The 22,445-nt window shown below is 30.1% G+C and overlaps 1 protein-coding gene across 2 annotated transcripts; it reads left to right on the forward strand.

The window, feature by feature from the left end:
- Nucleotides 1-417: 417 nt before the first annotated feature.
- LOC145745128 (uncharacterized) lies at nucleotides 418-20,535 on the forward strand. 2 transcript variants are annotated; one of them, XM_082563126.1, is made up of 31 exons: nucleotides 418-464; nucleotides 636-736; nucleotides 937-1,081; nucleotides 1,464-1,592; nucleotides 1,788-1,921; nucleotides 2,106-2,263; nucleotides 2,502-2,585; nucleotides 3,261-3,373; nucleotides 3,445-5,741; nucleotides 5,915-6,119; nucleotides 6,357-6,568; nucleotides 6,737-8,487; nucleotides 8,814-8,886; nucleotides 8,974-9,079; nucleotides 9,163-9,234; nucleotides 9,742-9,851; nucleotides 10,003-10,147; nucleotides 10,405-11,798; nucleotides 12,043-12,165; nucleotides 12,370-15,411; nucleotides 15,659-15,868; nucleotides 15,983-16,020; nucleotides 16,110-16,179; nucleotides 16,304-17,634; nucleotides 17,764-18,208; nucleotides 18,564-18,671; nucleotides 18,750-18,870; nucleotides 19,054-19,443; nucleotides 19,597-19,655; nucleotides 19,883-19,985; nucleotides 20,056-20,535. In XM_082563126.1, exons 1-31 carry the CDS (start codon nucleotides 441-443, stop codon nucleotides 20,236-20,238), a joined length of 13,476 nt encoding a protein of 4,491 aa, XP_082419252.1. In that variant the 5' UTR covers nucleotides 418-440; the 3' UTR covers nucleotides 20,239-20,535. The 2 variants fall into 2 exon arrangements, with proteins under 2 accessions (XP_082419252.1, XP_082419260.1); XM_082563134.1 differs by lacking the exons at nucleotides 18,564-18,671; nucleotides 18,750-18,870; nucleotides 19,054-19,443; ... (1 more) ...; nucleotides 19,883-19,985; nucleotides 20,056-20,535 and having other exon boundaries at nucleotides 17,764-17,987; nucleotides 18,139-18,208.
- Nucleotides 20,536-22,445: the final 1,910 nt, after the last annotated feature.

Here is a 22,445-nt window from a genome sequence, read left to right on the forward strand (position 1 = left end):
AGGCCCTATTTTTACATTATTTTTACAACTTTTTTAGTTTTTATATTATTTGTTTTATATTAAAAAAGTTATATATAATATTTTGATGTTTCAAAATTGGTAAACCAAATTGCTAAACCAAAATGATGTTTCAAAATTGGTAAACCATTTCAAAATTGGTAAACCTTCCATAAAGTTTAAACTGATAACATGACAGTTACAATTTACCAAATACTAAAAATTTTTGTTAAAGCTACTGTCATTTTGTTGTTTACTAAGTACACAACATACCTGTACTAACTTAACTTTATTATATTATAACTCAAGCTTCATTTTAATGTTTGCAAAAAATGAGAATTTAAACTTATTTTTTATAGATGAAGAGTTTATATCAAAAAGATTGCCAAATAACGTTAATGTGTTGTCTTGAAGAAGAGAAACTCTTTCAACATATTAAATACATGGATTTAACTGTTACCAAAAAAGTATTTCTTGTTATTTGATTAGTTATTGATTTTTTAAACCAGAATATTTCTTCAATCAACTGTTTTAACTTTTGTTCAACACAAATAACAACTGAAAAGTTTCATTTATTCACATTACTTTTTAATTATTATGAGTTATTTTTTTTTAGTTAACGCATCTGTATTTTTTAGATAATTTCTGGATACATAGAGAAAGAAGATCTTACTGGTGTTTCCCTTTGTAATGCTTCGTTTTATTACACACTCGAAATTGAAGATTTAAGTTTTACTGAGTAAGAGGAAGTTATTCATTTTTTTAATTAATTTGAATGGAAAATTTTAAGCCAGTATTTTCGGACTGCTTATACTTAATACTATTAATGTAGATATTGTTAAGTAATTATTTAATGTTGAATTTATTTAAGTTTGAATTTATTTTGATACAAACATCAACATTTTTAAAATATTAAATTTTTGAATGGTTATTTACCAGGGAAATTGCAGTTATGTGGTTTAAGATGACAGTGTTGAACACAAGTAAAGAAAAGTTGTTTAACATTATCGTCAAGGAACTTTTACCAACAAAAGTCAACACTGTACCACTTTGCAGTATTCTTGCTAAAGCACTTTGGAAAACAGTGAGTCTTAAAATTACTTTAAAAAAACATCTTATGTTAGATAAAAATTAGTAAAATTAAAAGCCAATTTAAAAATTTTTCTTAAATTTTTCTATAGTGATTCTACCTAACTAGCCTAGTAAATTTTTTTTACCCTTGAGTAAGGCGTTATTAACAGTTAAACTTCTGGTGAGCCAGCACTTACTTCGCAGCCTAATTATTGGGCAATTATATTCTATAATATTTGAAACTGTTACAGACAACTCAAGACTGGGTCGGGGTAATAACATCTATGTTTATATCATAAAATCGACCTTCTTACATTGAGGATAAGAAAAAATATATAAAAAGAAAAAAGGCTTAAGAAATGAGTTAAAATATGTAATCATGTTTTATATTATAGATACCAACATGTAGTAGGATGACGTGTGTTGAAATTCTTCATCATGCTTTACATTTATTATTACCAGAAAACAAACAAATGAAACAAGGAATTCTTTCGTCGATTATTTATATTTTACCAAATTCCCATGTGAGTATTAAAAAAAAATTTATTGGCCCTAAATAGTGAATACAATTTTGTTGATTATGGTATAGGATTGTTTTTTTTTGATATTTGTATTAGTTGTACATTTGATGTTTTTTGTTATATTAAACCTGCTTTAAATTTTTTTTAAATCAATGGGCTAAGCCAACTTTTTTTTTATTTTTAAATCATTTATTGTAGATTGCTAGAAGTTGTGCATTCACAAATTTTATCGAAAATCCAACTGTTGAGCATTATTTTCTACTTTCCAATATGTTTAAAGTTGCTTATAGTAAACAAGATGATATTGCTAAGGATTGCAATGCACAGCTTAGGTAACAAGTTAATAATGCAATATTTAATAAATATACAGCTTTTTTACTTTATTTGTTTATGATTTCTTCTTACAACTTAAAGTTTCTATAGTTGTACTAAGTGATGCTAATACTATGTGTTTTCATATACATTGTTTAGAGAATTTAAAAAAATTTTTAAATAGCTGCTAAATTCTTTTTTTAGAGTCCAGCTTTTAGCTTACTTAAAACAGAATTGGCCACCAGAGTTGCCAGCCAGTGTGGATTGGGTGTGGGGTCCATTAAGGGATTTCTGTTTAAGTTTGCTGCCGAATGATGATGTTGCTTACATCAATGAAACTGAAAGCAATGAAACAAGAACAGGTTATATGATAATTAAATGTCTATATTTAACATCCTTATAACCTTTTATGCAGTTAACATTATGAATTGTCTTGTTTAATAACATTTTTCCCTAAAAGTTATACTGGTGATTATGTAATTTTTTTTTGTTGAAACTTTTAATTTGCACCCAATATTCTTAATATATTTTTTATGTTTATTAAAGCAATAGACTTTTGTTTAGGTGATGTTTAGGTGATTGTAATAGACTTTTGTTTAGGTGATGGACCAGATTCGGATATGAACATTACTATAACTAGTTTATTCTCTGATTCAACAGAACATAACAGCAGTTTAACGTTGGGTGAGTTTTGTTTTAAATTTTCTTATTTAAAATAAAAGGATTAATTCTTAATTAAAACATGCTGGAATTAGCATATCTGTTATCATACTTTAAAAACAATAACAGTATGTGAGAAACAATTTAAATGCAATTTTATATTATCTTTTGGCCTCTTTGGAAAGTACCAGGGTTATTAAAAGTTAAATTTTGCATTTTTCTAAAAGATATATATACAATACAGGTATTTTCTGCATTTTTTAATTTACCATAGTCTATTGAAATTGGTCTGCTTCTGCATTTTCCATTTCCTATTGTAATTAAAATGGTATTCATATATATTATTAAAAATCATTTTACCCAATGGACATATTTCTGAAACCCAAAATTTCAAATTTTTTTTTAATATTTAAAAAATAATTTAAATATATTAATTATGGTCTGGATAGAAGGAGGTAAAGAAAAAATGTCTTATTGTTGGCAAAATGGTGAAAATGGTGAGCATATGGTTTTTGGTATTATGACAGTAATTTAGTTTATATACTGTACCACCTTTTTGCCAATCTTCATCTAGTTACTTGCATTCTGTGGTTTAGTTGGTATTCTAAGAAAAACATCATTTAGATTAAACTAAGACGCAGCAATTACTATCGTACCAGTATACGTATATTTTTTTTATTTAAAATTTTCATTTTATAGAGAGTGAAAGTAGTGATAATGAAGAAACAAGCCACCATAAAGAAATAAGTGAACCTGAGAATTGTTCAATAGAAGTTAGCAATGATTTTGATGTAACTGAGAAACCAGTTAAAGTAAGTTGAAATTTGTTAAAAATTTAATAACAAATATAGTGACAATTTTTTTTATTTCTTATTTAATTTAGATAAACATGGATGCTGATGAAGTTACCGATATAAATGAAAGTATACAAAGTTATGAAAGTAAGGAACTTGATAAATTTGATGAACACAAAACTGTAAAAACGATTGAGACTGATGAAATTGCTCAAGTATCCAAAACATCAGAAACTGAACAATCGACATTTACTACAGAAAATGCCAGTACTTCAAAAAGTTTAACTGCGGAAGATAATGAATTAAATAATTTAGTTGATGTAGCTAATGATGACAACAAGTTAACCGTGGACCCAAATTGTGAAAGCACGAATCTCGAAAAAGTAATACCAAGTTCTCAAAAACTAGAAAACACAAGCTCAGATAAAATGGTTACAACTATGCAAGAAATATTACCTTTGCCTGTTGATGATAGTTTAATTTCTAATACAGAACAATCTAGAAATTCAACCCAATCAAAAAAGGCTGTAAATAAAAACAACGTCACAAAGTTATCAAAGCCTAAATCTACTAAACAAAAACTTACTAAATTGTCAACAGATACAACTGAAAAACCATGGCGATGTCCAGTTGAGGTTTGCTCCCGAGATTTTCGGGCCAAGCGTGGAATGTCTCATCACTTGGCTTCAGTTCATAGATGGCTGCAGATGGAAATAAAAGGATTTTATGAGTCTTTGTTGTTTAGTAATGCTCTTCTTGAAAAATCTGAAACTGATAAACAACTTGAAGAAAAAACTACAATTTGTAATGAGAAAGACCCTGAAAAATCTCAAGATATTGAAAACGATGAAAAACTAGTTGAGGGTACTGCCGACACACCATCTGAATTACCTAGTGATAAAAGTAAGGTCTGTCAAGAAACTTTATTTTCAACAGATCAAGATATAAGAACCAAAGATCAGGTTGAAAGTGAAGAAGGGTTATGTGAAGGTGTTGCTACACAACAAATTTCAGATAAAATATCAAGTACTTCTACAGAAAGTTTTGAACAACATAAGGTTTTAATTTTGCCAGAGCAAATAACTAGCATTCTAAATTCCAATGAGCAAACAACTGAAAATAATGTTGAAGAAAAAAAGCAAACTTGGCCAAACAGTTTATTAGAAGAAGCCAAAAAAGATACTACTGCTAGTGGAGCTGATAATCATACATTGATTAGTTTGTCTAAGAATGACGAACATAATAATCAACCTAGCATTAAAACCAAAAACGCTGATAAACCCATAACGCTGAGTATCGAATGTCCAGTTGCATCTTGTACAAGAACATTTCGCCACAGACATACCGTTCGTGCCCACATTGAGTTTAAACATAAAATTGAATTCAAATTGGCTTCTGAAATGGCTCAAAATGCTAAATTTATTGATTTACCATTATCCAACACTTTAAATCCTAACTTGGTGAAGTCTGATGTAGACATTTCAAGGTCAAGAGGCTGGTACTGGTTAGTTGATGGTTTTTTGTTTCAAGACATGGACCGAAATGATAATCCTGATCTTCATATTTTTAATCGACGTCAAGAAGCCAATAAAAGAAACTCAATAGCAAGAGATGTTGTGTGTTTATTAGGCAGTGCACCTCTTTCTTTTAAGTTAAATTCTACAATGGATTATATTCAAGAAAAATGGCAAAGCTTAGCTGACCCAACTCCTGCTGAATTGTTCAATACTGAAATTGAACCCAATACTCAGGTGCCATCAAATAGAACACCAGTGCCGTTAGATGATAATGAAAGGTATGAAAACACTAACAGAAATCCAAACTCACCCATGGAAGCTGAAATGTTTGAGTTTAACCATGATATCAGTGAAATTGAGGTTGTGCCTTCTGAGCCACCTCTAGTGACAAAAAAGTTGGTCAATGTTAAATCCTTTCTGCATATGAATGTTAAAGTTAAACCCAAGAAATCGGCAACCAAAAAAGAAGAGGTAAACAACAACAAAACGTCTCAAACTCATTTTTTGGATAAGGAGCATTATCACAACACTAAATTCAACAAAGTTCGAAAAACCTCCAGCTCACATTCTGATGGTCTAACACGGTGTATTAGTCATTTCTTTGGTACTGGTAAACCCTCTCGTACGATCGCAACACAATGTTGTGACCAATCCAAAACCCGCATGGATGAACTAATGCAGGCAGCTGATTTAAAATATAAGAAAGGCAAAGCCCTGTCAACTAACACAATACCAAAGCCCATTAAAAAGAGGTCAAGTTTAAGTTCTGACAGATCTTCACATGCCACAGATGATCACTTGATTGGGCCTAGTACACTATTCGAAGATGATCTTGTTACAAAAAAACCTGCTCCAAAAGTAACCCGAAAGTAAGAGACTTGCCTAAAATTTTAATAAGAGGTTATTTAAGAGATGTTTGTTTTTTTTACTCATACATTGAAATTAAAATTGTTAAAGATATAATCTGGCACCTTTTTTAAATTTTACCAAAAAATGTTCCTTATTTTTAGTTTGTAAAATTATTTTTTGTATTTTTATGTAGGTATGATATTCAAACAGTTTATCAAATGGCTGAGAAGTACAACAACATGCAGAGTGACTTGGAAGTTACGGGAGACAGCTCTAGGACATCTTTTGAGGATGCTTTAAACTCATCCACAGCATCTCATTTTCTTCAAAAAGAAAGATCAAGAGCAAGGATAAAAAGAAAACTGTCATCAACTGGGTCAAATAAGTTCCATAAAAAGGTAAATATTTTTTCCTTGAATGTTTTTTCTGATTTTTCTTTTTTTTTAATTTATTAAGACTTCAATTCAATATTAGTTTTAAGTCTAATAAAAAAAGTCTTGAAAGATGGTTGGTATCTTGTACAGTAGATTTATAAATACTTACCAAAATTTTTACTTTATAGTTACAAATAGAGGGTAAGATAAACAAAAGATATATAAAAAATGAATTGTTTCTAATTTTTTTGATAAACACAGATTGAAAATGCAACAACTAGCCAAGAAATTAAACAAGTTACCTTGGATTCTCACCTGACTCCAATCAAAAAATCTAAAATGCAGAAAATAGTGATGTCATCTGCAAATGCATTAACTAAAAGAAACAAAGTCGGAACTTCTAAAACTTCTGATTCCATAAAATCTTTAGAGTTAAAACAAACTGAAGCTAAATCCTCTCAGCTACCTCATAGGTAGGAAATTTGTAACAAACATAAGTATATACTTATATTTTATTTTTATTTAACTGTGTATATTAAAATAAAACTTAAATTTTTTTTAATGAAACATGTTAGATATTTAGCTTGCTTTTAGAAATAATATTTAGATAACACTAATTTAAAATAATTTTTTTTTCTCAGGCCTGGGTATGAGCAGTTACTACTTCAAGCATGTGAGCAAATTAATCCAACAAAATCAGAAAAACCACTATCCACAACTGTAGAGAATCAGAGTTTTTCGAAACCTAAATCTATGACTTCTCCTGCAAGTCCCTTGAGCTCAAAACCACTATCAGCTAAGAGGGCTTTTATTTCTTCACCTAACAAAGACACTAAAACCCATACTAAAGTAACATCTGCTACAAGTGGTAAAAGAAAAATTTCTTTGCGAAATCTTTCCAGTCAGAAGTCTGAAGCAGTCCCAGAGGAAAATGATGATGAATGTTTAACAGAAAATAATTCATTTGAACAGGATTCGCTATGTACAGTTGATACCAATAATTCTCTGCTGGATTCAAGTGGAAGTTCTAGCACGTTGACAGTATCTGATCAGGGTGTAAGTTGTCCTGAATGCAGAAAAGTTCTTTCATGTGCCTTCTCTCTTAACTGTCACATGCGAAAAAGGCACAAAGGACACAAAAAAATGTTTTTTCCCAACAATGAAGGTAGCAGCACAACGCCTAAACCTTCAAGATCCAAGAATAAGGCCTCAAAAAACGGGCAAGAGTCACCTGAAACCTCAGGGGAAAGCGAACGAGCTTGTTGCAGGTTGACTCTCAAAACCTTAAATGCCTCTGATACTGAGTTAGACGATCTTAGCTCTCTATTTGACCACAGTTCTGATGGATACGATTCTTTCGAGGGCTTTTCTCCACAAAGCACACCAACAGATGACGAAGAATTTTTATTTTTATCGAACCTCGAAACAAAAAAAGACAATGATGTAACTACAGTAAATGACAATGAATCAGGTTTTTCTGGTGAAGAGTTTGTCACCGAAAAAACCAATAATGAAAATTATACTCAATTGTCCAATTACAGTAAACCTATTCTTAATCAAACAACAGATAATTTGTTAACAAAAGCTTCATTAAACGAAACTCAAGTGAATTCTGCTAAAAACAACCATGCCAAAATGGAAGTTAATTGTAATAACATCAATGGATCTAATGAGTTAAATTTGCAAAAAAACAATCTTTCGAAAGAAACAACTATTCCTATGTTAAAAGAAATTGTGTCCAGCTATGTTACTTTATTAAACATTCAAGATACAAAAATCAAACATTCCAAAGTAACTAATGAAGCAGTAAATAGTTTACCAGACCCTGAGCCAATTTTAAAATCGGGATTTGAATTACCACTTTTAACAGAAGAACAATTAGCTATTTTGCCCATACCCTATAGTGAGATATTTTCTTGCAACAAAAGGTTTGCAGATTTCTCATTTATGCAGTTGAAGAATGGATATTTTAAGTGTCCTGCAAAAAACTGTAAACGCAATTTTACAGCAAGAAAACCACTAAGCAGACATCTTAAATATTATTGTACAAAAAACCATGAACATCAACTTTGGACAAGTATTTTGTTTCCCCGTTATATTCAACAAGAAAAAAATAATTTAAAAGAAAGTGAATTTGTGTCATCGAAGGACAATTTAAAATGTAATGATAATACCATCGAAACAAATTTAAAATCTACAACAAATGTGCCCATTTTAGGGTCTTTAAAATATTGTTCAAGTACAAGATCGCATTCATCTTTGAATCAACAATCAACTAGTGTGAATTTAAACCAAAACACAGATTCTACTGATAGTAAAGCAGATTTTTCTAAAACTTTACCTGAAACAAACAAGAACATGCATGAAGTTCCTTTAAGACAAGAAACTGAAGGTAACGTCTACCTTATAATTAAGCTTATTAAACTATAGATGTATGTCTGATTTTTAGGCCTAAAAAATAAAGTAAACTGCTGTTTGTGGTGCATAAATAAATTATTGCAGGTAAATATTAGTTAAGAGTGGCAACCATTTTTGACAATTAAAATCATGAAAGTGGAACAGCTGTTGACTAATTTAACAATGTACATCTTGAAACCATAATAGGACTTATGTTTATAAACATATTTTAACACCTTTACTATAGAAAACAAGTTTAGAGTATAAAATAACATTTTTAATTTCATTTACAAAAATTCAACAAGTTAATTTTTTTTATAGCAAAAACACCTCGCAGAACAGCTTATAAGGAAGCTAATATTCAAATTCAATTATCAGTTAGCCCATCTAAGAGGTAAACATTATTGTAAAATCTTGTAAAAGTTGTGACCAACACAAATTTTAAACACAGATATCTTAATAGTTGATTTTTTATATGTAGAAAATTAAGGGAAATGCAGGAGCTTACATGTTTGTACAACAAAAGAGCAAGAAAAAGAATTGCTCTGGCTCTAAGCCCTGCAAAAAAACTACCTAACAGTAATGTTGTAAGTCTGTTTTGCTTTCTTGTTGAGCTTTTTTAGCCTTTAATGTCCTGAATAATTTTTTTTACATTAATTTATTTTACTAGAAACACAAAATTTTGTCTCAGGATGCTACAGATGAAGAAATTAAAGAAGAACTAGAATGTTGGTTGTGCAAGGTAATTGAAGTTTGGCTGTCTTTTATTTGAATGTCAAACAACTCTAATAAATGTTTTAGTATCTTTTAATATATATATTATTATCTACATATATGGTTATATGGTTACTAAATAAATGTTTTTTAATTTTTGTACAACTAAATTTTAACGAGCCGCATGATGTAGTGGTTAGAACATTTGAGGTCATAGGTTTGATTCCCACTGCTTTTGTGTCATAGTGCCCTTGGGAAAGTCATTATAATCAGTACAAACTACTGCCAAGCTAAAAGCTAATCGGCAGATTAGTTATCAGTTAATATTTTCACTAATATCCAAAACTGCCTAAGAAAACATCAAGACTTAGCCAGGGTAGCAAATGTGACCTTATGTTTAGGCTGGAAAGTCGACCTTAAATCAAGTATAAAAATATGCCCAAAAAAAAGTTATTTTAACACAACAACGTTTTAAAAATAGGCCTAGTTTTTATTTATTTTTTTTAAATAAATGTTGATACTTATTTCCATATAGGCTCCTTTTATAAACCAAAGCAACTTAACAGTTCACATTCAACATCATCTTCAACAAATTGATCGATTTCGACATCGCTGCAACTTTAAAGGATGTTTATACGCATTTCAGTATGTAAAATCTTTATTTCATATTAATAGCATATTAAAATCCAATAGTTTCGTATGAAACATTTAAAGTTATTGTACATTACTGCGATAATTAAATAGTTTTAGGGTTTGCTGTTATTTTTTTAATGTGTTTAATTTTTATACATTTAAGTTCTAAGAAAGAGTTGAAAGTGCATAAGCATCTCCATAGTACTTCCTATCCACATATTTGTTTGTTTTGCCCATTCTCGTATCAAAGATTTAAATCTTTTCGAAAATTATTACTTCATGAATACACTGAACATCAAAAATTAAAGGTGGGCTTTTATTTTTTTAATAATGTTATTAAAAATTTAAATTATTACAGAGGGATTGTGTGTTAATTTTATATATATATATGGTTTCTATATATATCTATGTTTTTTTGCAATATGGTACTATTTTATGACAATTGAAATGTAGTCTGTAAACAGACAATAGATAAGTTATGCTAAATATTTGTAAACTTTTGTTAAAATGTGTATATTTTAATTATAAAACTTTAAAAAAATGTATTTTTTAAAATTTTTTTTAGGTCAATTTAACCAAGTTACGAAAATGTTTTTGTTTGACACCATTTAAATCTTTTTGCGACATCGAGGAATATCTTGAAAAACAAACTGTATCTGAACTCAGTGGTCAGTCTTTTTTAGCTAAGGGCCGCAGAAGTTTAAACGAAGAGATTTGTAAACAGTGCCGTTTAAAACCAATAACTTCTGTGGCCATGCCTCGTTTTTGCGAACACCTAATTTCACAAAATGTATCTTCAGTTTTGGATGACATGCTTTGGTCTGTATGTCAATACTCTAAATCCCATCCCAGGCCACGAATTGGAGTGTTTTCAGAAGTTCATGTAGCAAAAAAACAGAATACAGTTCATTTACCTTCAGTTGTTTCCACTGACTATTCAACCAAATCACATTTACTACCACGAAGGAATTCTTCTGAACTGAAATCTGCTCCGCTTTTACTGAAAGACAAAAGAGGTACAGAAAAATCAGACCCTGATTCACATGAAAAATCTTTACCAAAATCTTTAGAAAACAAGATTCCATCATTGGAATTTGATAAAAATAGTTTAGCTGCTTGCAAACATACCTCACAAAATGAAGATGAACCCATAGAAATACAAGTTAAAAATCAAAATACTTATTCACCAGTAATAAGAGGTTACCAAAGAAGTTTAAGATCAACATCGACTATAAGTAAGTTGTTTTACTGTGACGGTGAAAACTATTTTAGTGAATTTCAAAGAGATGATATGTTGCTTCAACTTGTTTCAACTAGTCTCCCAAAGCCATCACGAAAGAAAAGGAAAAACACTGAAATTTGTACAGAAACTGCCCGGGAACGTATAAATAATAAATTAGACGAAATTAGTGAAAGTGATGATTTTAAAAACAATGTTGCTCCTAGTTCAGAAGATAATAAATCTATTCCTGATACAAGTAGTTGTGCTGCTGAAAATTTACAATATCAAAATTTAAACCTAAGTACTGATACAAATGTTCATTTTGAAAATAATTGTTTAAATCCTAAAGAGCAGGAAAACCTTTTTGCAAAAGAAAGCCTTCATGCACTTGATAACACTGCTGTCCCACAAAATGAAAACAACATAGCCTATAAAAATGATGTTGATCAAGCTCAGAATGAGGAAAATAATTTTTCTGAAAGTTTTCAGGATTTTAAAAGTACAGATCACTATGTGGAAAAACAATTTCATGAAACTAACAGTGACCAAGATATGTATAACCAAAGCTCGTTTGAAGAAAACTATGAAAATAGTAATCAAAGTAATCAAGAGAATTTTTATGGTTATCATGAACAGGAGTTGTGGCCGAAACATGTCCCATCATATAATCCTAGCTATGAGGATAAAGTTAATATGGAACATCAGTCAACTTATTGGAGCAACAATGAAAATGAAAGGTATGAAAAAAATTTTGTTAAAATTTAGGTTTGATTATTTTTTTTTAAATTGAAGCTGTAAACTACTTTGAACAAAACATAAAACTAACAGTAAAATACATAAAGATATAAATTTTGTATGTTATAAAAGCCAACAAACAGATTTCTGTTTGCATGGTTTGATTTAATATTGTTTAAGTTATTTATTATATAAAATATATATTTAACAATATTAATAACTGAATTAACGCAATAATTGGTTTAGATTTACCTCTGACATTAAAGATGTGCTGCATCATATTATATGTGATATTGAGATTGAATCACAAGTAAATTATCTTCAGCAACTCAACATTAAACCTACTGGGGTTATATACTACAATAAAAGGTAAGCAAATGAGTTAAAAGTAGAGAAAATACCTTATAAATTATAAGATTGTAGTAAACTAAATAAGCAATGTTACATAATAAGAAAAAAAAACAAAATTTACTAAAACACATGCACAATAAAACACAAACTTTAAACTAGTATTACTTAAGGCACAAGATACACAAATAAAAACAATGTTTAGTTTTTTAACTATTTTTACAGGGATCTTCATAAAAATCCAGGTATAGGAGTAAGTGTGTATGGTTACAGAAACTTGGCATTCTGCGCTCGTGAACTATTTAGAATACAGACCACACAAAACCAAAACAATATTAATCCAAATCTCTGCGAAATTGAGTTTAACACTGAAAAAGGTGATAACTATTGTCAGGATAACGATTTACAATATAACAACCAAAATTTTAACTTGAATTCTGAATATAATGAACAAGAACAGGTTTATTTACCTTATACTTACCAACATTATGAATCAGAAGATAATGGTTGTGCGATTATCACCGAACTAGATGATGATTTAAATCCCATTAGCATGAATACAGAACAAAATGATAAAGTAACTGAAAGCGAAACTTCAAATGACCCAACCAATTCAGGTGATGTTAAAACTTTTTTACCTCTGGAAAATAACTTTGATAACATGGAATATTTAAAAGGAAAATGCTCTACTCCAATAAATGACTTTGTTAAAATATCACCAACTTCTAATTTACAACAAAGTAAATCTCTAAAAGAAAATGATTATGCCAGAGATTCTGAGATTCCAAAAGAAAGATTGGTTTCAAAACCAATAATTGAATTTGTGGAATTATCTTTTGACAACCCCAATACTGATGATGTAACTAATCAAAATTCGAAATTTTTAAATGAATATGAGGTTGAAAAACAAAATCTTGATTTATTATTTTTAGCTGATCACTCAGTTACCAGAAATTTAAACGGTCATGACAACAACTTCAGTTTAAATGAGAAAGAACCGACAATTTGGCCCCAATTTGTCAATACATTTGAGAATTCCTGTGAAGAAGGTAGTTTTGTGCACCCACATTTAACCCCAAATAAAAGTTTTTCTGACCCAGACAACTTGATTGTTAATATAGAATCAAATACTACAAAAAATAGAGATAATGACCTTAAAGGACAGTGCCTTGATTTAGTACCATTTAGTGACAATACTGATGCAAATACCAACAATTTTAAACATTCCACTACACCATCTGCTTATTTTAATCCAGATATTTCATTGTCGATGTTTGAGTTTCAAAATCACCCACACTATTCTCTTCATGCTGATGAAAATTTCTCCATATTTTTTGAAAATTTATCCGAATGTACCCCGGCACAAAGGAATTTGTATTGCCAATATTCTGTGGTAGGAAACCCATCAACTGAATGTAATGTATCCAGTAATGGGGTTGTGAGAAGTGGGTATCCTGTTGTGTCAGATAGAGAAAGGTGGCTGTCATTTCAATGTAACAAGTTTGAGTCTGAGTGTTCAGACAATAATAAAGATTGCCAAAATTCTCCAATGTTAAATAATGAGAAAATGTCTCTTAATGTGGAACCTCCAGAAATAATTCAAAACACATTTAATAATTCTAAAAATTTATCTGATGAGAAAACTGAAAACAAAAATAAGGAAACCGAGATTAATATTGAAAAGTTTGACACAGAAGTGTCAAAAATAGATAGGGAAAAATCAACAGACCACCTTGAAAGCATCATTTCTAAAGATAATGTTTCAGAAAATCAAACTAGTGATGGGGAAATAAGAATCGGTGAAGAAAATCATTCCAAGTCGAAAGAGGGTATAAATATAAATATTTCCGAACAAGATTTAGGCGACAACTTAACAGTAGCAAAAGATGTTCCATTTATTGGTTACAAAAAACGAGGTAGACCGACAAAATTTTTTGACAAAGATGGTAATTTGCAGAGTCGAAGGACTGAAATGACCCTAGCTGATATTGTTGCTTTTTGTGACAACCCCAAAGCGATGGAAAAAATCAAAAACGTGCAAATTCCTTGCAACAAATTTACTGAAAATCAAAATATGAACGTTGAGTTTGAAAAGCAGTCCTATGCTGGTAGACTTAAACAAAAAGTTGAAAAAGAAAGGCTCAAACACAAAAAGAAACTGATGAAAATACAATTTGAAGAAGATTGCAAAGAGCTTAAAAAACAGGCAAAAATTGAAAAAAAGAAAAAGAAATTAGAGTTAAAACATGAAAAAATTTTAAACAGAAAAAAGTGGAAAATTAGAAAAGAAGAAATAAAACTAAAAAATAAGATGCTAAAAAAGAAGAAATTTAAAAAGAATAAAAAAGAAAAAAATATAAAAGGTAGTCCACATCTTTTAAGCAAAACAACTCCAACACCAAAATCACCAAGCAAGAAATCCTCTACAATTGACAAAATGCTACTCAATGAATCAAAAGAATCACCAAAAAAACTTGTTCCATTTATAGAAAGATTAGATGACACAAAATTGAACTCAGATCGTTTAAGTTTAAATTTGTCTGCTGTAACTAAAGTTGTTCAGAATTGTCAAATCACAAGTTCTATTGTCACACAACCTGCACTAAAAGATCATGTTTACTTTAAAACTACTGATAATAAAATAAAAGATGGTTCTGGCAAAGAGGTTATATCAGATGTGGTACAAAGTGAGCACTTCACCTCAACTGTGGATAATAATCTTGAAGAAATTGGCGAATCACAACATGTAGGCAGTTCTAAAACTGAAACAACAAATGTTTGGGACCCGGAAATTCTAAACAATACAAAAAATGTAAATTTAAGTAAAAGCTCTAACACTGACAAATCTAATTTAAATCCTAAAAAAGAAGAAATTATTGTTAAAAGTATTGACAAAATTACGAAATACATGTCGGTAAATATACAACCAGAAACTGTTTTAAAAAAGTCAAATATTTCACCGAAAAAAATTAAACAACCAAAACAAAGGCCACTCCTTTCCAAGACTATAAATTTACAAATATCAAAACCAAATATACTACAGAAAAGAAAGATATCTAATCCCAGTACAAGTAGTAAAGTTTTAAACAAAATGTGCATTCTAAGTAATAAAAACTTGGTAAAAAAGCCAATCATGATCTGTTCCTTGTGTAATTTATGCTTAAGTTCGAATTCAAAGAGTTTTATTGAACATCTCCAACTTCACAGCAAAAATCCAAAAACATTTCCTTGCAAGGTTCAAAACCAAAACTGCTTGTTCTCGTTTAGGTAAGTAGCTTTGTTTTATTTTCGTTTATGTTACAAGGCTGCATGGGTTTTGTGTCTTCTAAAATATGGTACTAATAAACTAGTATAGTATAAATTTTGTGTCTTCCAATATATGTTACTAATATACTTCAATTATTGTTAAAGTTGTTATTATAAATTCAACAAATATATTTTAAAAAATGTTATACTTCAAATTTAAGATATATTTTTTGGCAATTTGTTGTAATATGTTCCTTTTTTGCTGCAGCACGTATGGGGATTTATTAGCCCATGTAAAGAAACATAGCAGTAATGAACCTTTTTCCTGCATGTTGTGTTCAACATGGTTAAAGTCTTTTCAAGAGGTAATACAACACCAAATGCAATATCATACAAGTTTATTAGATGAGCTAAAAAATGAAGATGCCCACTTGTATTTTAAATTAACGACACTTCCAAAGAAAAAGCTAAAAATGGGGTAAATAAAAAAAAATGGTTATTTAGTAATATAACACTATTAATAAAAATTTGTATTTTTAATATTGTTTTCAATTAATTAAAAAAATCTATTTAATAATTTAATTGTTTTTAGTTCAAATGCGAAATCGATTTCACTGAGGATTCTACAAGGTAAATTGTTTAATGTTTATCTTAATTTTACTTTGTAAATTTTAAATAAATTATAACTATTATTAACAATTGAGATATTTTTTATTTAGGTGAAGTAAAAGATATCTCATCCTTAAACAGTGTTGGAATTCCTGTTAGTACAACCAACCCAAGTGACAGGTATAACACAGAGTTTTAAAATGGCAGTTGAATTTTTATTTAGCAAAAATAAAATGTTGCATATTAACAATTGTAAAATTAAAATTATCTTTTTAAACCTTTATTCTAATTATTTTTATTTCAGTTCATTGGCTAAAAATCCAATAGCAAACATGCAATCGGTTATACGGTCTTTGCCATGTACATCAAAAAGTTTTAAACGAAGTCTGGTAGACCTAGCTAATTGCCAATCACAGAAGCCAGGCCCTTCAACAAAACAACCAAAAACAACCCAATTCTCTTCTACTACTCAAGTACAGAAGCCAAAACAAAGTAATATTGTCATTAATATTCAAAAGCAGTTTCCCAGCATTTTGAATAACCAAGAGCCTTCGGAGTTAATAATAAACAAACCGTACAATACGATCTCTACACAGACATTAGTGCCTTTAAAACAGCCATGTTTAATTGGAAATAAATCTTTGGAGCTTTTACAGGAACCAAAAGAAATTTTCTCCACAAACAAATTACCAAACTTTCAACATGCGTTTGGTAATAAATCAATTATCCCTGTTATTCAAGTAGAAACATTAGTACCAGCATTAAACAGTTCTGAAAACACTATAAGTAAACTACTCCAAAATGCATCCTCTGTTTTGAATCCCTCAGTTAGCACCTATACAGTTGACCTAACGGTTGATGATCCTTTTTTAGATATAGTTAAAAGTTCTAATACTCTATCAACTTCTTCATCTTACAGTTTTAGCAGCTTTTCCCAGGAAAATGGTAACAAACTGACATATTTAGATCTTACAACTACATCCTCTGCTTTAGGTGACCAAAAAACCTTGAGTGGCATTTGTTCTGCTGTGCCTTGTATTAACACACCTAGTGCTATGCCAGTAAATGCTTCACATAACCTTGGGACCGCAGTTATAGATTCTTTAGATGTTGGTTCATTAGTGACAGAGTCTTTTAACTCAATCACTCCACAAACAACAACAACTTCAAAAGATTGTTCAAGGCTTACCTTACAAGAGAAACCTGAGGTTCAGACTTTTGCACGGTCTATTTCGAAATCCACTTCTTTACCACATTTAAAATATTTGGTGCCAGAACCATTATTTCAGTTAGGCAAGACTTCTTTTTCAACCAACACATCTTCAGTGTATTCCAGCAAATCACCTATCCTTTCGTCTACATTGTTTCATGTTAACAATAAAAAAAACAAGAAAATAAGAAATAAATTTCACGTTTCAAATATTCTTGTTGCTAAGAAACCAACAAAGATTCATTTGCTTCAGAAGATTACTCCAGAACTGGCTAACTCAATCATAATTGTAGATACAAATATTTTAAACAAACCCTTAGAAAGAAAATTGGTCATGAAACCAAGTCAAAACTTTACCATAAGTAGAACAACTGAACACCACCCGTTCAATGCCTTAGAAACTGTACAAAATTTTAAACGTCAAGGTAGGCGAATACATTAGTTTATATGAATTATGTTCATGTCTTGCATGTAAAGGGTAAACTAACTTTATAAAGCTAAATAAAAATATGAAACATTAATTGATTGATGTATTTAAATTGGTTTTGTTTTAGGTAATAAAAGTATTTTCGAGTCGACAATAGCCTCCACCAATACGACCCAAGGGTTGTTAATTCAACATCCTAAAAACCAAAGTTTTCAATGTCAACAAATTACTAGCCAGTTACATACAGATGGAAAACCACTAAGTTATAACAAGCCTATTGCCCAAGTAAAGCCAAACAATTGTGCTGAACTGACATCTTCAGTTGAGCTAAAGGGAAAGCCAACTAAGCAGGTACTGGCGAAGAAAGTTGTCTCAAAACCTAAACTTACAAAAGAAACTTTAAATTTAACACTCAAAAAGAACTTACCAAGTGTTTCAAAATTGGCACCCTTTAAAATAAAAAAAACAAATTTAATTTTGAAACAAAAATATGTCAAAAAAGTTTTAAGGAATCTGATGTTACCAACAGGAGAAAGTTTGGCCGAAAAAGTTTGGAGAGCGGAACTAAGCAAGTAAGTATTAAAGTATTCTGTTTTTAACTAAAGTTGTCCATTGATTATAATATTAATTTAATTGGTTATAAATTAAAATATATTATAGTTTGACCTCATTTAGTAATACTAGTTGAACCCACCCTTAGGGCGGCATTTTATTTGATGTCATATGTATTCAACTTACAACTAATATTTTCTGGCTATAATTTACCCGCGCATCACAAATGGAAGTTTTATTTAATTTAAAGGCATATAAATTGAATATAAGCTAGGCTTATAAAACATATGCGGTCTAAAAGTAATTTTGCTTTGCTTTTTTGCATTGTTTTTCTGGTTTTACCATAACAAAACCTTACTTTTGTTACATTTTTAGAGAAAAAAGATTACAACATTGTATAAAAATGTTTAAACAAGATTTGATTACACTTAACGAACCAAATATCTTTGCTCTTTATTATGAAGTGAAAAGGTATTCAGAAAGGTAATATTAATTGTAGACCTTTTTTTATAATATATAAACATTACGTGATTAAATTTTAACTTCTTTTTTATTTTTTAGTATTTTACCATGGGAATTGGAAAGAGGTTTTTTGTGCCCACTTTATAAAAACTGTGTTTGTGACCTAGTTTCTGTAGAATGTCTTTATTACCATATTATCCAGGAGCACAGTATTTCTGAGGTATTTAAAAAAAAATTTTCTTCTTTATTTAGCTTCAGATTTTTTGGAGGATATTTAAATGTTTCTTTTTTTAAAAAAAACTTTGTTTTAAATATCTTTAATTTTTTCATGGATGAGCTTAGTCTATTTTAGAAACATAGGCATTTAAAAAATATACAACTTAAGATTTTACAATTTTTTTAGATATTTGACTGGCTTAAACCTATTTGGACAAAAAACGATGTAGAACCAAAGGATCCTCCGAAGAAAAAAACAAAACAACTAAACACAACTTATGCTACTAATGTATCTCATGACACATCTACTGCACAACCCATTTCTAGCCATAATCAGTTATTTTCCCTAAATCATAAATTTTTTGAATACACCCAAAAAGACATTAAAATGTCATATGGGGAAAGTACACCAATAAATAATGATGTTTGCAATGATAACAATGGCAATAAAAATGCTGAAGTTATATTTTCCATTGGCTTGAATTTGAAAGATCAAAGTAAACCTTGTGACAGTGAACAAGTTAAAGAATCATCTGGCAAAGTTTTTAAGTTCAAGCAGATTTCAGAATACAAAATGGTATGTTATAATGTTTAATGTTTTCATTTTGTGGGATTAGTTTAATTTTTATAAAAGTAAATATATGTGGTCAAAGTCAAAAGCTGTTAACTTACAAAAAATCTTTCTTTAAAAAATTATCATTTATAATTACAATAAATTATAAATTTTAAGAAAGCAACAACTGCAAAAATGAAAAAATGCAAGTTTTCAAAATGTGGAAAACTAGTCAGGTAAATGCTTTTTTTTATTATGAAGTAAATTTTTTGCATGGTTATTATCCTTTCACTGCCTATAATATTCTCCCACCAAGCTTTGTGTAGCCCTTACCATTTCTGGATATTTTGATGTAGTAGTTTGCTCTATTATTAAAACGATATAACATAAAAGCAATGAAAATTTGACCCAAAACTAATGCCTAAAATGAGATTCTGCATAAATCAGCTTATTTATTTTTTAGTGTTGTGAAGATGAAAACACATATGCAAAAACACGCAGAAAAACTACATTACCAGAATGGTAAATGTTGGCCATTATTTAGTTCACATGTTGTACTGAAAAGGGTAAGGCATGTTTTAAATCTGTTAAAAACTAATTTTTTGTTAAGACTCGAACTTTAATTTTTGATTTTAGTGCAATATTGACAATCATACTTTACCGCCGGTTGAATTTGTCAATAAACCTGTATCGTCGTCTAAAAGTGACGTCATTTCGCCTAAATTGTCGTCAGGTCTTGAAGCAAGGGAATTACATTACTCCATGCCATCGTCTTCGAAGCGCCTTCTTGTTGTCCTTGACAAACTAACCAATTACTAAACATTGTCAACCTTTTATTAATTAGGTTGCAAATAATATGTAGAACTCAGGGCTTGAGGAAATACATTTATGTAAATATTCGTTTTTTTTTGTAGAGAAAATAGTAAAACTTGTTTTGATTTAGTTTTTTTTACAGGGTGCAACTGCTTTAGTGTTGCAATCTTTTTAATTTGGTAGTGGCTTTATTAGTTGTTTTTTTGTAAATAAAGGTATTTTTAAAATTTTTAAGTTTGTGTCTCAATCACATGTGCAAAGGGTTTAGATTTTATAAAAATAATTTAACCTCTGTTAGAGCGCAAATTGTAAAATAACGGCATTCGTTACCCCGAAATAATATATGTAATAAAACTTTGACTCTTCTTGTTACTACCACTACAGGCGCCAGAGTTCAAACCTAGAGCCCTATTTTAAGCATGCGTTAAAACATGTGTAACCCTTAAAAAGATCAGTTGTGGGAAGAAATATTAAAATTGTGTATTAATTTATGTAAAAAATTACACAGATCTAAACATAGACAATGAACAACGTGAACAATGTGATCAAAGTATACGACTATTTGATCATTTCAATCATATACATTTTCCCCCTGCAATTAAACTTGATATTAGCTATTCGGGGCTGAGTCGAGACCACTGCAATATCCCACTGCGACCCTTGGTCTGCAACACTAACGAGAGCTGCAATCGATGGCACACGGTTCAGTGCCTTTCGCACCTCCCGTTCAGACAACTCCGTGACGTCATCAACAGTTGTCAAATTTCCATTTGCGCTGTTTACGCAAACTAAACGAAGCTTTCTGGGAAACTTCTCCTTGTTTGTGGTGTTTAAAACGTTTTGTTCTGTTAGCAAACTGTCGTTATTTTTCACAGCGTTTTTTAGCCTTTGCAATAATGGACTTTTGGAGTTTTTCAAGTTTAACGCTGCCTCGGGGTTTTGGTTTGTTTCAGCGTGTCTATTTTTACCCTTTTCGTAAGTCGTTACCGGCTTTGCAGTCACGTTTTTGCCAGACTGTATACAGCTGCAAATTGGCTCGAGGCATATTTTACATCGATCGCGTGAGTTTGCAAATAAGTTGGTGTCAGTACCCCGACCATCATGAGAGATAAAATCATGTTTTCGGGGAAATTTAATACGTGGACGAACTTTATGACTGTTATTCAGCACGTTTTCTCGGTATTTTGCAGATTCTAGGTCATCTGCAAAATTTGTTTGTCTTTTTGTTTGGTTTATCATTTTCATCTCCTGAATTAACTTTTTCGCTTGTGAAATATCGGAACTGCAATCGCTAAAAGGCAATTTAGAACATTTTATAGCAATTTGATACCGTAATTGTTTAATCCACAGTATTAGATAAACTCTAATCTAGTCAGTTAACACAACGTTGAAAACGACGAAAAAGTACAAACCTTATTTCTTGCATGGAATTTTTAATAATCTCTTTCTCCATATTATTTCTATCAAGGGCAGTGTGATGTTGGGAACGAAGCAGGAAAACATCTTGTGCTATAACTTGTAACGAAGGAACTAGTTGTATGCCGTCAAACCAATCCTAAGAAAATATTACGGTCACTAACTTTGTTTGTTTTTAGCCTTGCTTTACTTTCAAGCAGGCGGCATAATCTTGCAAGGCTCAAGGCAAAAAGATTATTTTGGCGCAATTACAGTGGCATGCGAGACTACTTTGCTACAGTTCGATTTTAAATTATAGTTTCGTATATTATTTTGTAAGTTTTATGTTTAAACCGATCGTCTGTAAAACATATGTTAAGTGTTTGAATTACCTGCATGCAGAGGAACGCTTCTTGTTTTTCATTTTTGAGTGTCTTTGGAAAATTCCAAGCCTTCAAATAATCTCGTTTTATATCGCTTCTTTTACGTTCCAACTTTATTTTTTTAATAAGCTTTAATGTTCCTAAATCTCGCCTTGAGGATGGAAGATGCGCAGTCTTTCTAGCGGATTTAATAAAATACTCGCATTCTTTCAAGGCCTGTAAAGAAGACACCAATTTATTAAATGTTACAGAATAATTTTTTTTTACATTTTAAAGTTAAAATATTTTGTATTACTTGAGATGCTTTTGAACATAATTTTTTTCTTGTCTCCATGTCGTTAAATAACAATTTTCTTTCGTGCATTAACGATAACAAGATCGATCGTGGGTGATCAACATCTAGGTCAATTTCATCAAATTCGTTAAATTTTGATC

The sequence above is a fragment of the Corella eumyota genome, chromosome 1 (assembly GCF_963082875.1).
Source record: "Corella eumyota chromosome 1, kaCorEumy4.1, whole genome shotgun sequence".
Taxonomy (NCBI): domain Eukaryota; kingdom Metazoa; phylum Chordata; class Ascidiacea; order Phlebobranchia; family Corellidae; genus Corella; species Corella eumyota.